At 39.5% G+C, this 21796-nt stretch overlaps 1 protein-coding gene and 1 long non-coding RNA gene across 2 annotated transcripts in view; one reads left to right on the top strand and one right to left on the bottom strand.

The window, feature by feature from the left end:
* Positions 1 to 21796, top strand: part of LOC147717789 (complement factor B-like) — a 321681-nt gene that overhangs the window by 150605 nt on the left and 149280 nt on the right. Inside the window, exons 8-10 of the mRNA XM_086924574.1 lie at positions 1547 to 1678; positions 2061 to 2150; positions 20120 to 20257. Coding sequence (XP_086780700.1) covers positions 1547 to 1678; positions 2061 to 2150; positions 20120 to 20257 — 360 coding nt within the window. The remainder of the gene's footprint in view (positions 1 to 1546; positions 1679 to 2060; positions 2151 to 20119; positions 20258 to 21796) is intronic.
* On the bottom strand, positions 14427 to 19713 carry LOC147717791 (uncharacterized). Its single transcript, XR_015296095.1, has 3 exons — positions 18846 to 19713; positions 17812 to 18804; positions 14427 to 16302 (listed from the first exon to the last, which is right to left on the bottom strand). It is a non-coding gene; the product is annotated as an uncharacterized LOC147717791 (long non-coding RNA).

Raw genomic sequence — 21796 nt, 5'->3', positions numbered from 1 at the left:
CCCAAATCTTAAAGGAAGCTATGCAAAGCATTTCACAAGAGTATGGTGTGTAGTTAAATGGGCTTGTCAGGTAGTTAACTCCTCAAAACATCGACCCTCTAATAGTTCAGTGTGTTACTTTCCACTTTTTGCCCTAGGAAGAGGCCAGGTTGGCATGCACTTCTAGATGTGTTCACTTAGCTGCACATGCAGTATATCTTCAAAATAAAGAACACCAGTCTGTTGTTCATATATTACCATTATGGACTTTTGTGGAACTGCATGTTAACGAGAGTGGCATCTCTCTATGCAGTGCCAGCCTCAAGTAAGGCCTCAATGTAGTCCTCACTAGACTAATTGGTGCACCATTTAAGCCGCAGTATTCTTGCCCCCTTCGATTTCTCTCCTGGTAAGTGGTGTTCTTGGTTGCCATCAGTTCCCTGCTGAGAGCTACTAAATTTAAGGCTCTGTCACTCAAAGAGCTATCTATATAGAGTCATGTGGACATTGTAGATGCTAATTATGCATTCTCGCTTTCTGCCAAAGCTGCTCTTATCTCTTTGATGTGAGTCAGTCTGTTGATATGCCAACTGCCTGCTACTCCTAGCGCACATTTGAACCAAAAAAAGGGGACATAATAGCTTTCCTTGGTAAATTACCATTTCAAACCTGACCAAGTGTTACACTGTTAATTACCCTGAAGGAAAAAACAGGAACAAAACTTGATTGCTCCTGATTTTTAGTTTGACCGCTAAACTCCAGATGAATAGTTCAACTGGGACTGTCTTCATGATAAGGAAGCACATTGAGTAAACTACTTTTTATGTACCTCATGGATGCAGATGTTCTTCATTTCATGTTGTAATTTAAGTAAACACCACTGATTGTCACCCTGCCTAACCAGAACATTTGAAAAATATCTAACACTATACTGTTTGAAGTAATGTTTCTCCAAGTGTGAAAGAACTCAGATATGATCATTCTCAGTGGAGTGCATAATGGGGCATGTGAGGGAGAAGATACACTGGGATTTTGGGAGGTGGAGACTTTTCCAAGACCTGTTACATGAAATGCTGATCCTCTTCAAGATGTCTTTACTATTAAGTGTGATATCTTGGTGCACAGAGTGTGCAAATCCACAACATTCTATAATGGACTCGAGGCGTTGAATCAGTAAAGTTCCATGTGACATTTGCATTGAAAAGACAATGGCTGAGGTGCTATGAACCGTCTCACCACTCTGAGCTCACATAATAGGGTAAGGCGTAAGTGCAATCACGGTTGTGTGGAATGTGTGGTAATATGGATCAATAGCCGATCAAGAGCTGATTCCTAGAATATCTGATTATAATGGCCATTTGTATGCATGTGAGGCTAATTTATAGTAGTGAATGATGTCACAACACGTTTTACAATCTAAACAGACATTCTCAAGCAAAGGGACATTAAAGAGCCATTATTGTTGGTGCTTGTTAATGATGAAGGATTGGGTAAGAGGTCGAGCTCTTTTCTTTTCACTGGATGCCCCTTTGAAGTACACACCTGAGTCTGTCTCTCTATTCTGCAGAACACGAAGACAAAACTGGCACGAACACCCGCCGTGCTATCGAAACTGTTTACAACATGATGAGTCTGCACTCACAGCGTAACGCCGACAAGTTCAAAGATATCCGGCATGTGATCATCCTCATGACCGACGGTAGGTCCCACCTACTAATATATCTTAGCAGCTGGGCATCCCTACCTAGAAGGGATGGCTCGACGGGTGGTAAGTCACTTTGTGGACAAGAGCGAAGCTGGTCAGGAAGTCTGAGGTAAGAAACCGTCAGTAGGCCATTTGGTAGAAGAGAGCAAGTTTGGGTTCCGTCTTTGCTTCATCTTAACATGGTAGAAAGTTCTGTTTTAACTACTGTGCAGCATTGGGCTTACCCTCCTTCGACACTAGCCTGCAGCAAGACTTTATTCGTATTGTAGTTATTGTTCTTTGGGACTTACAAATCACATGTAAGTCTATGATTGAAATCAAGAATAAATGTCACGCTGTTGGTGCTTCCATTGCATAACTCTTCCCCTCTTTTTAGGAAAATCCAACATGGGAGGAGACCCCAAAATTTCCATGTTGAGGATCCACGACTTCCTGGAAATCAATGAGGAGAGAAAAGACTATCTGGGTAAGAAAATCATGATTGAAGCCAAGAGGATCAAATGCCAACTGCGCCATTGATGTGCAGGGACGCCATGTTCTGTTATGTACTCAGTCATCGTCATCATCAAAATCTTTATTCAGCTTGTATCAAACCATAAAAGAACACAGTACATAACATCCATCTATATGTAAGAAATATATCACAACCATTAAATCAATAGAACAGAATATATACAAATAGCAGAATTTGGGATTCCGGATACAAGGTTTAACAAAGTGACACATGCATTAAAGTATCATTTCCCTACCATATTTCTCATTTCTACTACAGCCATGATAAACTTGTGTACCATCATACAAATATATGCAGATTGTAATAATTGCAAATGATACAGGGCTGATATATACTTTCTAATGTTCATGGACCTAAACAATGGTATAAGATATTGTTTCCTAGGAACGGTATACAGTTGACAGAAGAAGAAAAAATGGAGCAAAGATTGATTAGACTTCGAATCACATGGACATGGCTCAAGGCCTCCATCATTATAATCATGTCTGGGGTATTAAACTAAAAGATGCGCTATTTAAATCTAAATCTTAGTAGATAAAGATGCTGATAATGAAGCAGTAAAAAGTTCAGATAAGACTCCATACGATAAGTTGTTACTATCAGATGAAGGGCAGTCACACTCTTTTTGCTACATTCTTGACTTTTCCTCCTCTGTCCTTGCATTGGAAAAAACTCAGCTTTTAAGCATTTTTTGATAGGGTACTCATATCATGTGGACTATAAAAACATTCCGACCTCCTAAGCATAGTAAAGTGTTCCTTGATGTACATCATCCACATTAGACGGTGAGCATAATCTAGTTTTAAACAATCAGTGATTATGTCCTAGTTCAGGAGTGGTTCCTGCGTGGACCACCAGATAGAGTGCCACAATTTCAAGAGAGGCTAACATGACACAGTCCTCTAGATATGGTAGACCCAATTCAGTGTGGCAGGTGTAGGTAGGTACACTGGTAGGAATGGATAATAGTCTCATCAGAAGCACATTCTGACTGACCTGTAGGTGTACCTGATGTTTGGGGTTGATGCATAGCTTAGAAATTCTCAAACTTTATTGTTTTTGATTTGGTCAATTTTAAGGTGCTACTGATGGGTGACGCTTTCTGTCTTTAGCGTCCTATATCAGAACAAAGTGTGCTTCCAATGGGTCATTGGTTACATCCCCTTCAGGCACTCATGTAGTGGTTCCCAACCAATAAGGACCCCATTCATTTATTCTCTAGTTTTATCCATTTTTTATTATTCATTGTTTGCGCTTTTTACAATTCTTTCATTGTTAATTTTCTTCTTATGTTTATGTCGAAATGAACATAATCTTTTTATGCATATAAGTCTCTCATGAGCTCCAATGCATTTCGGGCATTGCTAGCCCTTCCTCAGGGAGCATAAGCTGTTGAAAACACAAATATAACTATATTCACAAAGAATTCACATGTAGGTGTTTGCATATAAATAATTACAAATAATTACATCTGTTGGGGCAGCATTCACGGGTACATTTCCACACGTTTTTCACCATTCAAATGCACAAGCACGTAGAAACTCCCGCATGATTTTGGTTTCCCCAACAGATGTAATTATTTGTAATTATTTATATGCGAACACACCTCCAGGGTGGGCAGCCTGAATTGAACACAAAGATAGGAATTCCACTATCTTGTGTGTGGTGGAATTAGGAATTCTGGGAAAGGGTGATGGCAACCCCCCCAAAGGAAGAGGCCATCTAGGGGGTTTACTGACCCTAGCCGTAGGTAGACCATAGGCTTCTACCCATTACTCCCCTTAACGCTCCTAAACGTGAATATTTAGGGAACCCCCTGACACCAGGGAATCACATCCCTCTGCCTGGAGAAGAAAGAAGGACAAAGATGATCCCCCAATGTGAGACCGACCTGAGGAGCAGCAACTGACTTGGCGCCAACCCTATTGGCCTGCCTGCTGCTCCTGACAATTTCAAGGATTCAACTCATCCAGAAAGTCACCTTCAAAAAGCTGTGCAAGAGAGGCCCACGACTTCACCTGGCCAGCAACATCTCCCTTGGAACAGAGGAGCTGCTTCCTTGCACGTTTGCAGGCAACAAAAGGACCGAAACGAGAGCCTCGGCCAGAGCGACCCCGCTGGACCAAACAGCACTGCACACGAGTCCCACGGGCACAGTTGCTGTGAACTGACGATGCCCCTGAGGCACAGAGACCATCGAGTGACGAGCCTCCTCTTGGACTTCATTGCACTGCCCCACAATGCCCCACCTGCAGACTCCCTTGCCAGACAGAAGGAATTGCGAGAGCCTCAGACAGTGAAAACGCAACACCAAGAAGCAACAATGCACCGAGCCCCAGAACACGGAGAGAAGTGGACCAACAGTGCTAACGGGGTCCTGTGACCCTCACGAACAGGACCCTCCTTTGAGTTTGGCTGGACTGGTCCCCCAGTCCCCACCTGCAGCCTGTTTTGCAGTCTCCCCTGCTACCGCAAGTACCTCTCAAAGTGCCACCCTGCTGGAGAAACCACCACTGCAGCTGAGCCCACCAGCCCGAGTTACAGTGGACCAGTAGGGTCCCTACGTGCCAGAGCATCTCAAGGACCTAGCCCGCTTGTGGGTTCACCTGGACTGGTCTCCCAGTCCCTGCTTGCAGTCTCTTTGTGACCGGACCGTTCCCCATTGGTTTAAAAGGGGGACCCGTACCTGTATTGCACTTGTGTACTCGGACACCTCAGAGCCGCCTGAGGTGACCTGTTGGTGCTGCCTTGGACCCTGACCCATATTTACTTTAATTCCTGGAGAACAGTCCTGTAAATCGCTGTAAGTGCCCAAATGCAGTAAAAAAAAAAAATTCCTATAGGATAACAGTGTACTGATGTATACTGAAAAACTGATACCTCACCCAATGCAAGTGTAATTCTATACTCTTCCAGAACAGTGATACCGCAAAACAAAGTACTTACCCAATTACAAAGTTCTTGGTGCTAAGAAATATATATAAAAAGAAGTGCTTTTTTTCTAAATTGTTGTGGATCTCCTTTATGAGTGTGTCTCATTTACTGACTCTATGTGTGCAACAAATGTCTAACACTCCTCCGTGTTAAGGCTAAGGTGGCTCGACCACACTACCACAAAACGAGCACCTTGGGATTGTTAGAGCAAGCCCTGTCTACTCTTAATGGATACCTCTTTCTGATATATTATATAAAGAGCCAGTTTCCTACAATTTGCTAATAATTAGATGTAAATTCTGGCACTGATCCGCAGACCCGATGCCCTCTGTCATTGTCCCCTGTGCCCTCATTAAGACCCATATTTACATTACATGCCAAGGACACACTACATTCTAGAAAATAACAGGGTTCCAGTGTGATCAAGAGCTGATCTTGTTGCTCTTTTTCAACATGGAGTGTGTGCGGAAGACCCTGAAAGATATCATTGCAAGGGATCACCCCAGCTCTAAACTGGAACGATCTTTCTGTTACACAGCCAGTATTGATAACACATATGCTCTTGGTAGTTGTGCTCAGTTAGTTTAAATACAACTGAAGCTCTATTTAATCTTCTACAGGTGGTATACCTAGCATTGAAGAGCTAGACATTCAGTATATCTGACATTGAAATGATCTCACTGTTAAATCCTCAATCTATCTTACACTGGAGCATGCTCACCGTAGCACAGGCAGTATATCGAACACTGGAGGATTCAGCATCAGTGTATTTGACACTGAAGTCTTCACTGGGTCACCTTCTGTTAAACAGCCAGTACAACTGAAGCTCTTTCTAGTCTTACACAATTGGTATATATTACACTGAAGTTCTTCCACTGTTACATTCACTATATCTAACACAGAAGCACTCTCACTGTTACACAGTTAGTACACGAAAACAGAGGAATGTCCTCACTGTTGTACAGTTCATATATCTGACACTAGAGCGCCCCTCCCCCCCAAGCACATTCAGTATATTTGACACTGGTGTGCTCTCACTGTTACACAATCCTTGTATCTAACACTGTCATGTTCTCACTGATACATAGCCAGTATATGTAACACTCAGCAGTCGTTACGCAGTCAGTACAACAAACATTAAAGCTCTTTCTAATCTTTTATTTTGTCCTCATTTATTCTGATCTTGTTGTAAAAGCAACAGGGTCACCTCCTACTAGACGCCCTCGGAGATGAGGTGAGAGCCAATGCTTGATACCAACAGTTAACCATTCTACATGAGTTAATATATCGCTGTTCCAGCCCCTATTAAACTTATGAGGTTCATGATCGCGTTAGTTTGAATCATTGTACATCCCTACCTATCCTGCCATCTCTATGAGTCCCACAGACCCCAGTACTTTGTGCGTTTACCTTCCCCTCTAACTCTATCAAAGTTCCTGAATTTATCTACTGATCGAACCCAATCTTCTACCTTCGGGGGAGAGGGAAGAATCCAATTTATACAAATCTTGCGTCTAGCAATTAACATAAGTGCAAACAAATTTTTCTGACTCTTTGATATTGGTTTCATCAGTATCCCATAAAGGTTCTTACCTTGATAGTCGTATTTAGAATTTCTTCAATAATCTTACAAATTTCCATCCAAAATATGTTTAGGTAGTGAATTAAATGAAACATGTGGAAACCATTTGCTTCCCTCTCAACACATTTTGGACATTTCTTAATCCCCTGGGGGTTCATTTTTGAAAACTTTTCGAGGGTCCAGTAAGATCTGTGCAAAGTAAACAAATGATTTTTCCTAAGAGGTGGAGAAATTATAATGTGCCATAAGAAAGTGCAGGATACTTGCCATACTTGTTGCAAACATTGGTCCAGAAAAATCTTTTTCCATTAAAGATCTGGAGTATTATTTTCGACTTCCTTCTTCTCCACCAAGTGCCAATACCACTTTGAAACTTCTTTCTTCCCTGGGACCTTATGAAGTTCACCATCTAGAAACCCAACACAGTCTGGCCTAGTCGCTTGATCATTAACCCAGCTTTCCAACTGGTAAAATTCTAACCTGGATATCTCGTCCTTTGTGTTCTCGACTAATTTGTCCCATGATTTTAGGTCGTCATTTTGCAGCAACTCTCCCCACTTGATGATTCCAGCCCTTTTCAATGGGAGTGCTAGCGAGTCTTTCAGCCATTCTGGTGTTCCTGGAAAGTTCCATATCGGTGCTTGGGGACTATAGTATGGATACTGCCAGAGTTTCCTTTTATCTGCCCATAATTTAAATGCTGATCTTGGGATCTTCAATCTGATTTTTTTAAAGAACATTTGATGGCCAAACTTATATAAGCAATGACCATGTTTTGTCACAGCTTTCCAGTAGGGAGGGTATGATTCATAGTCTCGGAAGAGATGCCTTCTGTTCTTAAAATGAAAAGCCTTGTAGTAATACATGAGGTCTGGGCTAGCTATGCCGCCTTGATTCTTCTTCTGGGTCAGTTTTTTCCATGCTATCCTAACACTTTTAGATGCCCAAATGAAAGAGTTTATTTCGCCCAGCGTTGTTTTCAAACATCGCGACTCAAACTCCAAGGGAATCGTATTAAAAACAAAAGTGAATTTCGGAAGGATAGCCATTTTAATTATATTACCTCTCCCCATAAAGATGAGAGATAAGCAACTCCAGGACTTCAATAATTTTCTCATCTCTTTTGCTTTTATTTCCAAGTTAGTCTGGGCTATGTCATCAATATTCTTTAGGACTTGGATTCCAAGATATTTGATTTTTCTTTTGGAATCAGTTTGAGGAGTCAGTATGTTCCAGTGCATTACATCAGTTTTAAGATGCTTTATTTGATATTGAGAAACTTCTCAAAGCTGCTATTAAGTGACTCATTTAGATTACGTAGATCATCAAATCGTAGGCATATACTGCCACCTTTAACTCCCAATTATTAAAACAACAAGCAGCCCGTCCCGACGTTGTCCGGGTAGGAATTGCTGCCGGCCAGTAGTATATTGTTTTGTAGGATTTCGTTTTGATAGCATTTCTTATCTGTGTCAGGCCTGTGAAACGCTCCGATTCAGAGTGCGCGTTCAGTAGTGTGTGAACTCGAGTTTCCCTACTTTATTTTTCCTTGCAATATTATATAGCGCGAACTCGACAACATGGCATGAGCACAATTTACATTACAGAAGAACGCATTCATTTGTGTTAGGCACGGGGAGACAAAGCGATTTGCCTGGAATCACAGGATGTTGAGCTGATGCCGAGATTCGAACGTTGCTCCCCAGCTCTAAAGTTCACAATTCTAGAACATGTGGCGGGAGGTGTGTCTAAAAGTGTATGTCGGTGCTGGTCATCAATGAGAGAGACCTGTCGATTTTTCAAATGGGTGGTGAAAAAATATGAGTATGTTGCTGGAGATGTTGGCCGCCGTGCCACCAATGTACTTACCGGGGGAGGGTAAACACCCATTATTCCGCAACTTTCTTTCCGCATACCATCACTCCGCATACTTTCATTACGAAAGTACCATGACTCCGCTATGCCATTATAACGCATGGCATTACATTTTATATGCTTTTACCACGCATACATTTACAACAAAATTCGTTGTAAATGCATGAATTGTAAAAGCATGTTTTTTTTTTAATGTTTGGATATGGTAAGTATGGGTATAGGGGTATATGTTTCGGGGTACTGAGGTATATGTTTTGGGGTGTTTGGGTATTTTAAGGGTTCAGATACAGTTTTGAGTTATGGGGTACAGGGGTAGTTTTAGGGTTTAGGGATAGGGATGAGTTTTGGGGTACAGGGGTATTTTTAGGGTTCAGGGCTAGGTTTGGGTTTTGGGGTATAGGGGTATTTTTAGGGTTCAGGGGTAGGTTTGGGTTTTGGGGTACAGGGGTATTTTAAGGGTTCAGGGCTAGGTTTGGGTTTTGGGGTACAGGGGTATTTTTAGGGTTGAGGGCTAGGTTTGGGTTTTGGGGTACAGGGGTATTTTAGGGTTCAGGGGTAGGTTTGGGTTTTGGGGTACAGGATTATTTTTAGGGTTAAGGGCTAGGTCTGGGGGTACAGGGGTATTTTTAGGGTTCAGGGGTAGGTTTGAGTTTTGGGGTACAGGGGTATTTTAAGGGTTCAGGGCTAGGTTTGGGTTTTGGGGTCAGGGGTATTTTAGGGTTCAGGGGTAGGTTTGGATTTTGGGGTACAGTGGTATTTTTAGGGTTCAGGGCTAGGTTTGGGTTTTGAGGTACAGGGGTATTTATAGGGTTCAGGGCTAGGTTTGGGTTTTGGGGTACAGGGGTATTTTTAGGGTTTAGGGATAGTTTTGGGGTACAGGGTATATTTATAGGGTTAAGATGGGTTAGTGTTTAAGGGTGTTGGGGTATTTTGAGGTGTAAGGGTGGGTTATGATTATGGGGTGCAGGGGTATTTAAAGGGAGCAGGGTGGGATTAGCACACAATATGAGATATGGCATGAAGGGCCACGCGCCCCCAGCGTTTGTCACGCCCCCAGCACACGCCCACAGCACAATGCAGACACGCCCACAAGGGACTACTTTGCTGGCACGGTTCTTTTACCTTTTAAATGTATATGGTGGGCGTCTGCATAGCCTATGTCCTTTTGCTGCAACTGCCTTTTCCAACGCTGTATTGGGTGTTGTGATTGGTGCTGTGGTTCCTGAGATTACCCGCCTCAAAGGTTTGGGCTCTCTCTTTATTATATTAGTATAGATAAGGAATAATCTTTTCAGATACTCTAATCACGTTAGCCAGCGGCTCTATATATAAATTAAAAAGATGAGGCAAAAGAGTGAACCCCATCTATTACCTCTTTTAATTTGGAAACTATTTGAGATGCTTCCATTAATGAGAATTTTCCCTGTTGGTGCTGAGTAGATGTTAGCTATTACTCGTAAAAAATGTTGGCCAAGGTTATTATGTAGATATGACCAATTAACAGGGTCAAATGCTTTGGTTGCGTCAAATGTAAATATTACTAGGTGTACCTTCTCTTGAGTTGCGATATCAATGGCTCCAATTAGTTGGTGCGTGCTAGATCTTCCTCATATAATGCCTGGAAGAAATGTTCAAAAGCTTCTTCAATGCCTGCCTTATCTTCTATTATTTGTCCACCATTTCCCTTCTGAATAGCAGTTATCTTATTCCTACTTAGATCGGTCTTAAGCTTCCAAGCTAAAAGATTTCCGCTGTTCTCACCAAATTCATAATTTGACAAAGTGCTAGCTTGCCATCTCTTAAGTATCTTTCCTCTAAGTCCAAGACCAGCTCCTGTTTTAAGTTCATTATTTTGTTTCTTAAACTAATTTGGTCTTCTTCAGAGGTTGAAATTTCTAGACTGGCTTGTCTCTCTAATAGGTCAGCTTCTATTCGTGATAATTTAAGCTTTTTCAATTTATTTTTTCCTATTGCTATGCGAGCTATAGTACCTCTAAGAACAGCTTTATAAGCATCCCAGACTTTCATTTTAGACATTTCTCCTTCACCGTTCTCCTTAAAGTAATTTTCCGTTGTGGATCTTAGTTCCTCAATAATTTCTTGATCCAAAAGAAGTGTCCGATCCATAGTGTACCTTTTCTCGCCCTGCCCTGGCTCAACCTTAATATTCAAACGGACCGGCAAGTCATTCGAGAGATGTGCAGGCAAATGGTGGACTTTCTTAACATTATTCCTTAGAAGTTTATCAACTAAGAAGAAATCTATTCTCAAGGCGTGGCCATATTTATAATTCCTAAAGGTGAATTTATTTATTTGGTCCCCTTTTAAATGCCAGATATCAATTAAACTCAAATCATCTTTGAGCCTATTCAAGCATTCTCACATCCTCTGTAAGTTTAAAACTCTGCCAGGGGGATATCTATCTCTTTTAGGATCTAGCAGGATATTATAATCACCTCCTAAGATAATTGGTGTAGACTGTAATAATAACTGCGAGTATAACAATTAAAGAGGTGCGGATCATCTATATTAGGGCCATAGTATCCCGCCACAGTAAAAGCGGTATCTCTAACTTTTATGTTTGCTATGACCCACCTTCCTCTTGAATCTACTAATTGACCTACCAACATAAAGAGCTGTGATTTTCTAAGAATAATAGCTACCCCCTTAATATTACTTGTTTGATTTGTACAAAGAGTTTAAAGAATCCAATTCTCGTTTTTTATAGCTTCAAGCCATTCATCTCCTAGGAGATGTGTATCTTGTTATATAATAATATCACAATTCTGCAGTTTAAGATATTCAAAACATTTTTGACGCCTCCTCCTAGTTCTTAGCCCGTTCACATTCCAAGTCATTATGTTCATCTACAGAATTTGAACTCCTTCCTGTTGCTTATAACTGCTACCCTGATTACTGTGCAATTTGCATATCGAACCAAGAATTTTTTGGGTGTTTTTTTTTCCCCAATGCTGCCCACCCAAAAAAATTGCAATGTGCAAAAAAAGAAAAAGATAGCTTGTGTTTTCCCCCACCCTGGAGAACCCTCCCCAATACCTTGAACAATCCTAGTTGCCCAGTATGAGAGCCGCGTTTGAATGGCCAATATTTTAATAAGAATGAGGCTCATAATGTTACTTATCCTTGTTTATCTTCATGTGTTCAAGTAGTGACTCCACTTCTTTCGGGTCTCTAAAGTTGTAAGTTTTATTACGCCACCTAATACGTAAGAGGGCTGGGAATTTCATCTAAACAGTGGCTCCTTCAGCCCTAAAGGCTTGCATATATTTTCCTAGGGTTAGGAAAGGTCTATAGCAAAGTGACAGACATTGATTAGATAATACAATTTACGGTTTTTTGTAAATAAAAACCTAGAATGAAACAGTATATTAAGTCCACTTGTGTACAGAAACCAATGAGCAAAATAATTTCTGATAGAGCTTTATTGTTTATTGTTGTTGACTATTTTTCTTTTGTTTTCTACTGTTTTTTTTTTTAATATATATATATCGTTTTTATAAGTGATTATGTGTTTAAATTTTATATAGTCTTGAATTAAAAAATACAAAAGAGAAAATACAAAATCAATAGACATGAAACATATATACAGTGATGAAGGCAAAGCGGTAGACACCACTACGCGCGTTTCGGCTCTTGAGCCTTCTTCAGGTGACCGTCTATTGTTAGAGTTTCAAAGAGTCCAGGACTCACAGTTAGGTGTGGCGTGGACATAAAAGGTCAGTCGGTAAAGGCAGCTTCTTAAGATCTTGAGATGTGGAACGATGTAGTCCTATAGCTTGTCATATGATGTTATGACATCAGAGAAAAGGAGGTGATAGAACAGTATAGTGGAGGTAGCTTAGATTCAGATCGTTATTTGTGTTGACATTTGTAGAACCTCCACGAGGATAACTTCCAGTGAGTAGATGGTAAGGTGATGAGAGCAATAGTGAAGGAAATGAGTATTTATCTCCACAAGTTAATAAAATATCTGGAGGCGAGCAATAATGATGTATAATTGTTAGCATTCTAGCATACCGGTGTGTGGTCTTTTGGCGGTCGAGTACTGCTACCAGTCCTTTTCTACCAGGAGCGTCACTATTTTCATCAAACCTCACGGGCGATGCTATGACCAGATCATCCTCCGTAGTATTTTCCGCTCCTGGGACATCTTTTCTACTTTATCTTTAGGTGGATACAAAATATTCGTGCTAACAATTATACATAATTATTGCTCGCCTCCGGATATTTTATCAACTTGTGGAGATAAATACTCATTTCCTTCACTATTGCTCTCATCACCTTACCATCTACTCACTGGAAGCTATCCTCGTGGAGGTTCTACAAATGTCAACACAAATAACGATCTGAATCTAAACTACCTCCACTATACTGTTCTACCACCTCCTTTTCTCTGATGTCATAACATCATATGACAAGCTATAGGACTACATCGTTCCACATCTCAAGATCTTAAGAAGCTGCCTTTACCTACTGACCTTTTATATCCACGCCACACCTAACTGTGAGTCCTGGACTCTTTGAAACTCTAACAATAGACGGTCACCTGAAGAAGGCTCAAGAGCCGAAACGCGCGTAGTGGTGTCTACCGCTTTGCCTTCATCACTGTATATATGTTTCATGTCTATTGATTTTGTATTTTCTCTTTTGTATTTTTTAATTCAAGACTATATAAAATTTAAACACATAATCACTTATAAAAACTATATATATATTAAAAAAAAAAAACAGTAGAAAACAAAAGAAAAATAGTCAACAACAATAAACAATAAAGCTCTATCAGAAATTATTTTGCTCATTGGTTTCTGTACACAAGTGGACTTAATATACTGTTTCATTCTAGGTTTTTATTTACAAAAAACCGTAAATTGTATTATCTAATCAATGTCTGTCACTTTGCTATAGACCTTTCCTAACTCTGTTTCTTCCCTATGTATAGCAAGTTTCTACTATATTATATAGGGGTCCCCTTTTTCCAAATATTTATATTTTCCTAGGGCCCATTGCCTATCGGCTGTTGCCTTGGATATGTCTGAGCGGATTTTATAGTTGTATCCATCTCTTGTCAGGGTGACAGCGTTTAGGGCTTTGTTCAATATATGTTCTTTTATTGAGTACATTTTAAAGTAAACTAGGACTCTGTGTGGGTTTTTCCTATCTCTATTAAGCCTGAATGGATCTCTGTGGACTCTCTGTATGCCCTCATCCACGTTTTTTTCGTCCATATCTGGCATGAAATCTTTTAACAGACCTACAATGAAGGATCTTATGTTTTGCCCTTCTTGACCTTCAGGAATGTTTAATAAACGTATGTTATTCCTCTTAGAGTTGTTTTCTAAGGTCTCAATTTTATCCCTGAGTTCTCTCTCTGATACTTTCTTAATATCACTTTGACAGAGCTTCACTTTGTCCCTGACTTGTTCCAGAGCTGTCTCGACCACCTCCACTCTTTCTACAAGAGCATTAAATTTGGTCTCTAAAGCCTCGCATGTAGCCTGGATTTTTTCCTGTTTTTTTGTCAGACTTAGCAAACCCATTTTCATCTCCTTTAATAATGAGGCCACAAGAACCCCTATATTACCCCCTATAGGTGTATCCATAACTTGCTCACTACCTTGGTCCTTGGCAGGTTTACTTTGTTGTAGGTGATCCTCTATTTGCAGGACCCCTTCTAAAGTACCTACTATGGGTTTCTCTTTGCCCTTCCCCAGCTCTTTGAACATGAGAGCTTGGTATTTGTTTGGTGACTCTATAGTCTTCAGTGATGATGCTGACATTGCGTTGGTTAAGACGTCTCTCTGTGCCTGCTTATCTTCGATCTTAAAAAAGGAGTGCAGTGAAGGGGTAACCTTTAAATTTGAGCACCTCCTTTAGCTGTTCTCTTTTTGCAATTTTTGCAGCTCTGGTGGACACCACTGCTACTGCAGCACCTTGAGTTTTCTGGGCCCTCTGTTTCCTATTTGTATATTTAGCTGAACCACTATCCTGTGATGCGTTCGAATGTTCTACTTGCCCTATTTGTTCCTGAGGTAATTCAACAACCCTACCTGACGGTGCAGTGGCTTCTCCCGCTAGACACAAAATATTTGACGCAAAATTGAACTTTTGTGGGTCAATTCCTGAGGTTCCTAAAGCGATGTTGGAAACTGTGGGACTAAGTTTGTCATCAACACCCACCACAGGTGACAGGGGTAGTTGTGGAGTAGAAAGACCCATCTTCCTGCTTCGACCTTTTTTCCTGTTAGAATTCATGCATGCAGACTCAACCTCATTATCTGCACAGGAGGAATGGCTGTATGAGTCAGTTTCAACCTTGCTATTTTATCCTACAAAACCTATTTCATTTTAATAGCCTGTAAAGTCTGACTTCAGCCTGGCCGCATGGGGGACCCACACAAAGAGTATGGGCGCCAAATGACCCCAAAGATTCAAGGTGGTATGGGGAATTGTAGGGAGCCCCTCTATAGCTCTGCTTGATGTGACCCCACGTAAATATTGGCAACTTTTGGCCACCTCTGTCCAGAAACCACCTAATTTACCACTTGCACTCCCAGGGCTAACAGGGCTGCCACCACTATTATGGAAAAAAACCCTGAGTGGGGGTTAGTGCTCCTCCAGTTATCCCTACCACTCCCTGTCCCATCCAGTACCTCTGAGCACGCTATGCGCTGCACACTGCTTTTAGTTGAACAGTAGGATGTAGTGAAAATGGTTAAAAAGCTTCCCAGATGTAAGGCACCAGGAGAGGATCGTGATTCATCTAAAAAGTTTTACACTTTGTTTAAATATCTGAAGTGTCCAGTCAGAGCTTTTAAATTAGATCCTTCTTGAAAGGGGTTTTATTATGCTTACAATAAAAGATAAAACTCCAGAGGATGTACATTCATTTTATCCTATTACTTTATTGAACACCAACTTTAAAATCTTTCTGAAGGCAATTGCAAATTTGATAGAGGTAGATAAAAATGGATTTATATCAACACTGCAACCGTACTTTAATATGTACTTTCTGTTAGAGGCCATCAACTACTTTACTGTGAATAAGATACTTGCAGTAGTGTTGTTTTAAGATGCTGAAAAAGCGTTTGACTTTGTGCGTTGGAAGTTTTTGTTTAAAGTTACTGAGGAAATTTAATTTCTGGACCAACTCACGAAGAAATTTGTCCAAATATATCAAGGTTCTTTGGAGCAACTTTTCTTTAAATTTGAAAACTTCTATTCTGATGAAAATCACCCGAGGCACTAGGCAAGGGTGCCCCCTATTGCTTTGGCTGTTGCGATTTTTATTGAGCCCCTTCCCTGTGCTTTGAGGACACCGAAGGCACTTAGGACAGCTATCCCGGAGTCTTATAGACCCAAAATTTACACCGATGTCCAGCCGAACACAAGTGTTATTAACAAACTTTTTGAGCTCCTTGCATCCTTCTCAGCGCTCACTGGTCACTGGGTATCTTGTGAACACTGCCAAAACCGAAAGGCTGCTTTTCAATAGAGAAGTGGACTCATTGCCTCAATCTCTGCAATCGATTTACCAATTTACAATTAGATATTTGGGGAATAGTGTCTTAGGAAACCTGGAGGATCTATATATATTAAATTGCACCCTTTTATGGGCATAATTAAGTTTATGTTAGACAGATGGCATAATCTACCAATCACGATTGTAGGCAGGGTGGTGATAATTAGGGATCACTGAAATAATATCGAGGGACAAAATATCGACTTGCCAAAATATCGTGGACAAAATATCGACAGTCAAAATATCGAGTTTGTATCTACAAACAGGTAAGTACAAAAATATCGAGTACAAAATATCGTTAACAATAATATAGATGTAAAAAATATCGACTTTATTAAAAACAGTGTTAAATTAAATTAATATTAAATTTTAATTACTAAAATATACTTAAAACTACTTAAATTAAATTATAATAATTAAATAATAAATGAAAATAATAAAAATATTTTTTTACAATCTTATTTGTTGACCCTGAACCCTAAAAATACCCCTTTACCCAAAAACCCAAAACTGACCCTGAACCCTAAAAATACCCCTTTACCCAAAAACCCAAAACTGACCCTGAACCCTAAAAATACCCCTTTACCCAAAAACTGAAAACTGACCCTGAACCCTAAAAATGCCCCTTTACCCAAAAACTGAAAACTGACCCTGAACCCTAAAAATACCCCTTTACCCAAGAACCGAAAACTGACCCTGAACCCTAAAAATACCCCTTTACCCAAAAACTGAAAACTGACCCTGAACCCTAAAAATGCCCCTTTACCCAAAAACTGAAAACTGACCCTGAACCCTAAAAATGCCCCTTTACCCAAAAACTGAAAACTGACCCTGAACCCCAAAAATACCCCTTTACCCTAAAACTGAAAACTGACCCTGAACCCTAAAAATGCCCCTTTACCCAAAAACTGAAAACTGACCCTGAACCCCAAAAATACCCCTTTACCCTAAAACTGAAAACTGACCCTGAACCCTAAAAATGCTCCTTTACCCAAAATTTATCAATATTATTTAATTACCAATTAATTATTAATTAACAATAACAATAAAGTAAATATATTAGAACATTAGCTGTAATTATTTTAATAATTAATATTATTTTTTCCAAATTAATTACTTAAAAATAACACAAAATTATATATATTAAAAATTTACTCTAATTAATGTAATTAACTAATTACAATTAATTAATTAACAATTAATTACTAATACAAAATATGTTAAAAATTATATTAATTAATTAACTAATTAATATTAATTAATTATCAATTAATTATTAATTAAAAATATTAACAAACATATATTAATTAATTAATTATTATTAAATTACTTCCCACCCTATTACCCTATAAACCCACAACCCGCTACAGAATTACATTACGCAATTATTATAAAAACAAAATTCATTTAATAAAATATTTTATAACATTAATACACACTATTCACACATATTATTACATAAAAATACACTATAAAATATTATATATTATTAAAAATTCGATATTTTTGCTATCTATATTTTATACAGTCGATATTACTTCACTTACCTGAAAAACAATATTTTTGTAGTCGATATTATGTCCAGTCGATATTTTGTCCAGTCTATATTTAAAACTCGATATTATGTCCAGTCGATATTTTGGAGTCGATATTTTGTCTGTACACCGATAATTAGGATGCACATTCTACCTATAAAAAAAATGTTTCTGCAATGCTGGTGCCCTTTACAGCTGAATTGTTTACTGGATAAAATACAAAGAGCATTAGGTTTATATGAATGAGAAATCACCTCGGATAAGTTGAGAGAAGTTAAATCTTTGTCAAAAAGGGATGGCTGCCCCAGATTGGAAAGCTTTTATACCTAGCAGCCTTTTTAATCATGGATGCTAGAGTTTATAATATAACAGATGATTCAACTTTCAATTGCACAGATTGCACTGCAACCCTCCTGGAACTCTTATGTCCACCAGATCTACAATGTACAATCAGGAATTGGAAAAAAAGTAAAGATAGGTAAAATAGGAGACTGGACCAGTAATAACAAGGGAATAACTTGGGAGACTCCCAAGGCTAAGCTTCCCTCAGTTCAAACAGAAAGTGTCATATATATATTCTGCAAATACAAACCGTTATAAGAAAATCACTTCCTCTTCAAATAGGACGTATAAGGGAAATACTGAAGGAACTAGTGTAGCAACTCTATGGAAAATGACTTTAGCCTCGCACAAAAGTGGTGGATGAAAAAGACTGGTATAAATCTGACTCGGGACGAGTGGCAAGAAATATCTTCCTTTAGTTGCCAGGTGCTGGGGTGGGGGCGGATTTCTTTGTATGTAGATGTGTGTCCACTGGTTAGTCTGTGCCCTGAAAATAGCATGGTTGGAATTCAAACATTTTCGATAGCTGTCCCAGGTGTAGTATGTTGAGCACATGGGGACAAATGATCTGAGAATGTGCAAAGCTACCTTGATTTAGCACAAAGGACATCCTGTTCCTTCAAGCCTCTTCAGACATCCCAATGTCCCTGGATTCAAGAACTGTACTATTGGTAGACTATAAAAAGGAAACACCTATATGCTAAATGAATAGGGGGGAGCAAAAAGTTTCTCAAAACTTAGACATGTTTTAGGAGTTATGGAAAATGGATGCTACTGAGATAAATATCTTAAATTAGACTATTATTGGGAGTGCCTGCGTCAAACACTATTAGTTCCACTCCCAAAACAGAACTTTCTTTTGGGAAATTCAAAAAAATGGAATGCTTCCCTTAGAATGGAAGTCATCTCCCATAGTGGGGGAGCATATTTTGCATTTTACTGTCCCTTACCACCAGGGTCTGCCTAGCGGTGAAGGACAGTAAGAAAATGGTTAAATGTGCGCCGATCCTGATTGGGCGGGTAAACATATAGCCATTTCTGCGATGGCACTTACTCCGTTGGGACATCTGAGAGGTTTGGCTATGTAAGTGACAGAATAGTCACTGCCCTAGCCAAAGCAAAGGATCACCCACATTTAAATCAGGGTGGCAGACCATCATGTTGGCAGTATGTATACTTTATTGCGATGTCTTCATTGTCCTGATTGCTTGAAATCAATTCCCTTTAAACAAGGTTTGTTAATGAGGACTTGCATTTTTTCTAGTAACGTTTTTATTTTTTAAAGTTGGTTTGGCCATTCTAAAAATAAATTAAAGGAATTGCCCAATATTAACTACTTCATAGGCTGCAAAAAATTTAAATGTTCTATGTAGGAATTTGGCCTTTCTGAAGTGTGTAGTAAGTTGAACACAAAGGAAGATATATTTGGAAAAAGTGCTCCAGAATCCCGCACCTGGGAAGGGCTATTCAGTGCTTATGATTTCAAAAAAGGTTCCCCTGAATGAGAACTAGAATTGCAGATTAAGAAACCTTTCCTTTTAACCACTTCCAGATCCTGGTGTAAGACTTGGTTGCTCACGCCCAACCTAAAGGAGATCAATTGCAGAATGAAAAGGTCCTTCCCAACTCTCATGCTTAGGGCATCTTTGATGTCCAGATGCTGTACAAAGGTTTTGACTATAGAGTCATTACTTATGATCCCCAACCATATTTACACGTTTTCTCCCATTTTCCCTCCTGTTTGGTTTGCCTTAGGGTCTATGTTCCCTTTTGCTTGTATTCCTATTTTGTCTATATGTTTATCTCCCTTCTTTGTCTATATGTTTTTCTCCTGTAGGTGTGTATGTCTGTCTCCTCTCTTTCTCTACATGTATTTTTGCTCTCCTTATTCATAGTTCTATCTCCTATTTTTCTCCTTATCTGTATCTCTTCTTTGTATATGTCTGTCTCCTTCTTTCTGTGTGTCTCCCTCTTTTTGTTTCTGTCTCCTCTCTTTATGTCATTCATTCCCATTTGTATGTGTCCCAGTCTTTCCATCTTTCCATATAAGTAGATGGCTGTCAAACGAAACATCAAAAACATCACCTTAATACCTGATCTTTGTTTACCTTAGATGTGTACGTGTTTGGCCTGAGTGACGATGTAAGCGATGAAGAGATCAACGGGCTAGCTTCCAAAAAGCCGAGGGAGACTCACGTCTTCAAAGTGAAGGACATAGACGATCTCCAGAAAACCTTTGATGCAATGATAGGTGAGCCTTTAATGTTGCTTCATAAATACATAAATAGAGGTATAACGTGGAGGGGACTCAAGTGAATATACTGAACCATACAACAAGCACTGATGGCCTTTCAGTGCTACATGCAGCATGTGGAATTTGGAAAGGCAGGAGAGATGCAACATCCTGTAAAGCAATTGTGTCTGTTTTGCTTCTGACATCCAACCATGTTTCTTTCTTTTAAGCTATGCATTTGAGATTTGAAAGACATTGCACTGAGTTCCCAATAAGCCAGTAAACTGAAAATATTAACACATCTTCACATCATGTCTCCAATATTCACACTAAAACATGACTACAGGTATGAACAATGGAGTAAAGTTATTGAATATAAAGGAAGGACGAGGAAAAGTTATTAATATTTATGCAGTGTACAATTGCAGACATGACCTGGGTTCCACTCACCCTTCTTGACAATGTAGTGACTACCAATAATGCTGCTCTTTATGCATTTATTTATTTAAGGATATGACAGGCATTTTAAAACCACTCTAAAAGTTTTAATGAAGGGACAATCAATTTGAGAAGTACTGCATTTAATCCATACTCTCCTGACCACCAGTGGAGAGGAAAGAAATCTGAAAGACGTAGCATATGTTAAAGGACTAATCTTCAGTTACTGTAGATCGGAAGGGGTTCACTTACTTCAGTCAGTTTAAATATGAAGAGGTTTGTTTCAGTTATTGGTAATCTGAAAGAGTTAGCTTCAGTTCAATGGAAGCGGTTAGCTTCACTTAATAGCGATCCGAAGGGGTTAACATCAGTTAATTGAGACAAGAAGGTGTAACCCTTTAGGCAATGGAGATCTGAAGGGGTTTGGTTCAGTTACTGGAGATATGAGGGGTTAGCTTCAGGTAAGGAGAATGCAAGGGTCTAGCTTTGGTTATTGGAAATCTGAAGGAGTTAACTTCAGTAAATGGAGATCCAAGAAGTTAGCTTTATTTATTGGCGATCAGAAGGGGTTTACTTCAGTTAATGGAGATACGAAGGTGTTAGCTGTAGTTAATTGAGAGCTGAGGTTTTAACTTCAGTTATTTGTGATCTGGAGGGGCAGTGGGGTAACGAAACTTGAGGGGGCCCCCCTGCAAAAATCATTGAGGGCCCTCCCCCAGCGGCCCGGCCCACCACCTTCCACTTTGCCCCACTGCTCAAAAACCTAGCATATTTTGATTTGAAACCTCCATCATTTAAATGAAATGCCTCTATAATGTCTTTCTCAAAGTTCTAATGAGAAAGTGGGAAACCCTCTTAACATATAAGCTACGCCATTTGTAACAATAATGTCAAAAGCAGAGTATTTAACTGAGGCAGCAATCAGAGCAATGCCAATGTTCGATCCTATTGTCTCAGGAACTGCAGCAATCAGAACAATGCCAAAGAGCGGTCCTATTGTCTCAGAACTGCCTAGGGCTGAAGAATAACTATGAAGGGTCTGAATTAGAATTGGCATTCCATAAAAACTCGACTGACAATATACATGAGAACAACACAAGATATAACTTAGTATCCTGA

The sequence above is a fragment of the Lissotriton vulgaris genome, chromosome 5 (genome assembly GCF_964263255.1).
Source record: "Lissotriton vulgaris chromosome 5, aLisVul1.2, whole genome shotgun sequence".
In the NCBI taxonomy this organism is placed as follows: Eukaryota; Metazoa; Chordata; class Amphibia; order Caudata; family Salamandridae; genus Lissotriton; species Lissotriton vulgaris.
Note: the sequence above shows the minus strand (reverse complement) of the source record. Positions and strands in the feature narration are given on the sequence as shown.